Source organism: Limulus polyphemus, unplaced genomic scaffold (genome assembly GCF_000517525.1).
Source record: "Limulus polyphemus unplaced genomic scaffold, Limulus_polyphemus-2.1.2 Scaffold11928, whole genome shotgun sequence".
Taxonomy (NCBI): Eukaryota; Metazoa; Arthropoda; class Merostomata; order Xiphosura; family Limulidae; genus Limulus; species Limulus polyphemus.
Genome location: NW_013677538.1, coordinates 5,661 through 11,494, shown reverse-complemented (window position 1 = coordinate 11,494; position 5,834 = coordinate 5,661). Strand labels below are relative to the sequence as shown.

General features: G+C 35.9%; 1 protein-coding gene across 1 annotated transcript in view; it reads right to left on the bottom strand.

Annotated features, from left to right (window-relative positions):
* Nucleotides 1-570: 570 nt before the first annotated feature.
* LOC111083890 (regulating synaptic membrane exocytosis protein 2-like) overlaps nucleotides 571-5,834 on the bottom strand; it is a gene marked incomplete at both ends in the record, with an annotated part of 10,452 nt that continues 5,188 nt past the window's right edge. The window contains 6 exons of the mRNA XM_022380612.1: nucleotides 571-582; nucleotides 1,153-1,217; nucleotides 3,776-3,873; nucleotides 4,115-4,235; nucleotides 4,607-4,723; nucleotides 5,204-5,269. Of these exons, the coding sequence (XP_022236320.1) occupies nucleotides 571-582; nucleotides 1,153-1,217; nucleotides 3,776-3,873; nucleotides 4,115-4,235; nucleotides 4,607-4,723; nucleotides 5,204-5,269 (479 nt within the window). The remainder of the gene's footprint in view (nucleotides 583-1,152; nucleotides 1,218-3,775; nucleotides 3,874-4,114; nucleotides 4,236-4,606; nucleotides 4,724-5,203; nucleotides 5,270-5,834) is intronic.

Genomic DNA, 5,834 nt, shown 5'->3' with positions numbered 1-5,834 from the left:
TATATATATAACAAAAAATACTTCAGATAAGATCAAGGTAGTGTATATAAACAAAAATACTCCAGATAAGATCAAGGTATTGTCCATAAATATAAATACTCCAGATAAGATAAAGTTAGTGTATATAAAGAAAAATATTCCAGATAAGATCAAAGTAGTGTATATATATATAAATACTCCGGATAAAATAAAGTTGTGTATATAAAAAAAAATAATCCAGAGTAGATCTAGGTTGTGTATATAAATATAAAATACTCCAGGTAAAATCAAGGTACATGTTGAAGAAAAATACTCCAGATAAGATCAAGTTGTGTATATAAAGAAAAATACTCCAGAGTAGATCTAGGTTGTGTATTTAAATATAAATACTCCAGGTAAAATCAAGGTAGTGTATATAAATATAAATACTCCAGATAAGATCAAAGTAGTGTATATAAATATAAATACTCCAGATAAGATCAAGGTAGTGTATATAAGCAAAAAATGCTCCAGATGAGATCAAGTTATTGTATATAAACGAAAATACCTAACCCTGTTAGCCACCTAAAAACACTGATAGAGTTTCCTAACCTTGTTAGCCACCTAAAAACAGAAAAGAATTTCATTTAGAAACGATACTTTCTTATTTGTTTATGTGTCGTAACGTATGGTCGATCATTGGATTCCTGGCTTTTCTTTTATGGTTTCCTCAAGATAAGTCTTAGATCGGAATTTTCGACCTGAACGACATCTTTTGGACACGTGGAGTACATGGCCAAGTTAGGGAAACCTAGGAAGCAGGTACAACTTCTCCTATCTTTTAACTTCTGACCAGAAGGAAGGCAGCCTGCCAACAGCACCCGCCACCACAAAATCATTGTTCTCTTTATTTGACATAAATAAAGGATGAACGATAGTTTTTATACCTAACAAAATAACCGTCATTAATTCCAAAGCAATTCTAGCTCTGGCTAGAAATTGAGAGATTATGAACTACTAAACATCCTGTAACCATCGTGTTGTTAAACCTCAAGAAACGAGCAGCCCCAGTCTTGGTGACCTCTGTTTGGTTCTGATTCCTAATAACCTTGTCATTGTATTAATCAAGAATATATATTTATTTTTTGAGTGGTTGAAGTAAAGAAAATTGAAGACATATAATGTGATACCTACCGGTGTCCTGGGCAGTTTTCGACGGGTCGGAGATATAGACTGTACATCCTGGGCACTACTCTGATCTATCAATGAATTATATATAATTAAATAAATCAATAATTATATGTAACATAATTTTTGATTTTGTAACTTTAATATAAGAGCTGTTGAAGTCATAATTGTGCAAAGAATGTCTTAAGTTTTAATAAAGGAATTAGCGGTGCTACTTATACACAATCATTCAAATTCCAAAAATAGTTTCAGTGATAGTTACGTAATCTCAACTAATTTTACACCTGTACCTCTGTACTTCTCTCCTCAAACTTTGTACACAACTAGACGTTCGTTAGCTGTAGATACGAGGTTCGAAACTGTATGTAAATTACCAAATTAGGTCAAACGTGATAATGTTATATCTCTTATGAGCCTCTGTAGATACGGGACTAAGTAAATGGGTAACTCCTTAATTCTGATACTAAGCAAACAGGATCCTTCGTAGGTCTCTAACTAAGCAAACAGGATCCTTCGTAGATCTCAAACTAAGCGCACGGGAATATTCGTAGATCTCATACTAAGCAAACAGGATCCTTCGTAAATCTCAAACTAAGCAAACAGGAACATTCGTAGATCTCAAACTAAGCAAACAGTAACATTCGTAAATTTCAAACTAAGCAAACAAGATCCTTCGTAGATCTCAAACTAAGCAAACAGTAACATTCGTAGATCTCAAACTAAGCACAGATCGAGATCAGTGAGCTTGGGTTATATGGCACTTCAAACATGTATTTTACAACGTGATGGAAGAAAAAGTGCACGAATCTCAATTTACCCCTGGAGGTTGAAGGTGAACCGTTTAAAAACGTTTTGCTTTCTTGAATAATTCTCCCAGCGTTATCAATGTGACTCAGTCGAGTGGTTTACACCATGTAAAAGTGTTACTACATTTAATAAACACCAACTTAAGCGACTCATAATACTAGAGTAGTTCTACATTTCCCATCGATTACTATATAGATGGCGCTTGTCAGGCAGGTGAAGCTCCATTTTTTTTAGTTTCACCACCATGTTGGAGGATTCCACAAACATTTCTATATCTTTATGGCCTAGCATGGCCTGGTGGTTAGGTCACTCGACTGACCTGTCATGCTCGACCGTGGGGGGCATTATAATGTAACGGTCTTATCTCACTATTCATTGGTAAAAGAGTAGCCCAAGATTTGGCGGTGGGTGGTGTTGACTAGCTCCCTTCTCTATAGTCTATCTCTTCAAAATTAGGGACGATTAGTGGAGATATCCCTCGGGTTGCTATGAGTAAATTCAATAAACAAACTATATATATTTATACAATATTAGAAATAAATAAGCCCCCCAGTGGCACAGCGGTATGTCTGCGGATTTACAATGCTAGAAACCGGGTTTCGATACCCGTGGTGGGCAGAGCACAGATAGCCCATTGTGTAGCTTTGTGCTTAATTGCAAACAAACAAACAAACAAGAAATAAATAAAATGAGTATAAAACGCACATATTATATATGTACATGAGCTACACCAGGGTATAGTAAGGTGCCGTTGTTTTATGCTGTTTTTGGCTGTCATACAACCAATCACACAGCGACATTCTAGCAATACACCTATAAAAGTACAGGAAGCCATAATGTTTCTAGCACCAGTGTGGTGAATGTACTTATGGCTTCCAGGGCAGAAATGTCACTTGGCATACGTACATAATTCAAAGTTTTGACTGGTGAGGGCTACTCCATATATGTTACTTGGAAATTGTAAGATTTTACGTGAAACTAGTACGTTTGCGCATAAAGGAAGACAAGGCAGGTTATATATTTTTGGACTAGCGTACAAAACTATTCACGAGCTGAGAGAATAGAAAGAAGGCAACTAGTGAACAGCCCCATCCGCCAAATTTTGACCCATTTTGCTTTGATCGAACGGCCCTATGGTCTGAATAATGGGGTTTTTACCAACAACCTTACAACGTACCCAAAGTGTGGAGCACAATTGAAATTTTTTTTTGGGGGGGGGCGCTGGACCCATAGGTCCACAGTACCTAACGTTACCAACTGGGCCACGTTCGTCCCAAATCGAAGTAGAAAACCAGAACAAGAGTTTTCAGTAACTTAGGGTACGCCACAAGAATCTAGTCGGGATTTGGAGATTGGCCTAACTGTAAGTACAGGTATGAATGTTATCGACAAAATAACAAGACATACATCAGGACAAAGAACGATTAGCAAAGCTTGAGGTGGATGCTCTTTGCAAATGAATTCAAATTGTTTGGTAACAATCGAACAGTTTGTTCAAAGGCAGAGAGGGGACCAATATCACAGTCAATGTACAATATCTACAATGAAGCATGGTGGGGACCACTAGAAGCGTAGACTGAATCTCAGCTAATAGTGTTGTTGGAAATCTACACAATACTGATGGCACCCTGGCTTCTGATAGGCACAATTACGTCCTTATGTATTATGTCTTGCTTCAGGAACATTACTGAAATTTTGTTTCATCTACAACATAATAACCTTCTTTTCATATAAATGAGCATAATCTACATTCCTCCAGCTCTATTGAGATAATGGTTCAGATAATTACACATTTATGATAAGATAAAATGTTAGAATATACCTGGTTGAAGAGTAAGAGTTGGACTCCTTTTTGGAGAACTGGAGCTCCAAATGACACTGTGGTGGGAGGAGCGACCAGAACTTTTGTTTCCATTGGTTCTGAAACGAATAACATGTTACAAATGTGATATTACCAAGCTTAAAACAATATCTTAAAGAACCTTTGAAATAAACAAATTAGTTCAACAAGGAAATATATACATACAGCTGCTTAACTATTATAACAAAATGTGTCACGTAATGAAGGATCAATGAACCAGTAACACGTTAGTAATCTAAGTGCTTAGTGATCATAATGACTTGTTGAAAAAGATCATTCTTAGTCTACAAACAATCTTACTTTCCGCTATCCTGTTCAACTACTACTTCCACGCTATCACCGGTTCTTTCGATAATGGTCGACACTTCCTCAAATGTCCTGTCTACCAAAGTGACTCCACCCCACTCCAAGATCCTGTCTCCTGTGTAATAAGGACAATCGAACTGTATAGATACTACGAAAAAGTGTTATTTTTCGTGATAATACATTTACTGTCGAGTTGGAAATATCCAATTTTTTTAGACCAATAATTATTAACCAGCGAATAACGATTTAATATTGGCAACCAAGTTAAGATTTTATTATGTGTAGAAAGCTACGTATTTATATATTACTTGGAGTTACATATTTTGACACGAAAACAAAATAAAACCACCTCAATCCATTAGAAAAAGTTTATATTCTTGTTCTAGATACAAATAGAACAATTTCAATCCATTTTACAAAGTTACTATTCAAGATTTGTTTTCAGGAAATCGCCAACAAAACCTAGTCGCCATGTTTCATGCTAACCTTGACATATCCCATTTTGGTCAGCAGGACCTCCAGGTCGTGTCCAAGTTACAGTGGCACACATTCTCGCATCGTCAGCAGACTTTCCACCGATCACCCTCATGCCAAAACCACGTGCTGTACGTTGGGCAAACGAGATAAGTGAAATATTGAGAGACATAAAGTTAGGTGTATTAGGCTTACAACACAAAGCAAAATAAAGACACTAAGATGGCGTACGAAATCGGTGAAGAAAATGAACAAAACAACGGACGAGAAAAATCATGAAAAATTAAGCATCAAATCGACCACTGAATTCATTACAACTGCCACAAAAGTGTCAAACAACAACTAGAAGCGACAGAATTTTTTCAGTATTGTAAAAATAGAGAAGCAATTACAAAAGCAGGAAAGACAATTAAGGTAACGTTCAAGGTGTTCTGAAATGCAACAAATATTTTTTGGCATGAATTAAAACTACGACTTTCAAAGTAAACAACTTAGGACACAACAAACAATGAGAGAAGTTAGCTTACTAAAGAGAAAACTCAGAAATTTATCTTTTAAGTGGATTGTTAAAGTAACATAGTTGAAACTTACATTTATCAATAGACTTACTTCGTGCTCCGGTATCTTTCATATCTCTCTGAAGATGGACTTTCTTCTGTCGAGATTTTCGCTGTGCTGAAACAGAACATACTCCCCATTTTAGGTGGTTGTTGAGTGCACTCCAAAACAAGAGTTCCAAGAATATACAAAATGTAGGCTTAACTAGGATTACAGATAACTCTGAATACTAAACTAATACAGAAGACAATAACCAGAGATAATGAAGAACCTTCCTATATTCCAGAATAACAGAGATAATGAAGAACCTTCCTATATTCCAGAATAACAGAGATAATGAAGAACCTTCATATATTCCAGAATAATACAGAACATAATAACCAAAAATAATGAAGAACCTTTCTATGTTCCAGAATAATACAGGACACACAGACCAGGGATGATGAAAAACCTTCCTATATTCCAGAATAATACAGAACACACCAACTAGAGATAATGAAGAACCTTCATATATTCCAGAATAATACAGAACACACCAGCTAGAGATGAAGAACTTTCCTATACTCCAGAATAATACAGAACACACCAACTAGAGATGAAAAACCTTCCTATATTCCAGAATAATACAGAACACACCAACCAGAGATAATGAAGAACCTTACTATATTCCAGAATAATACAG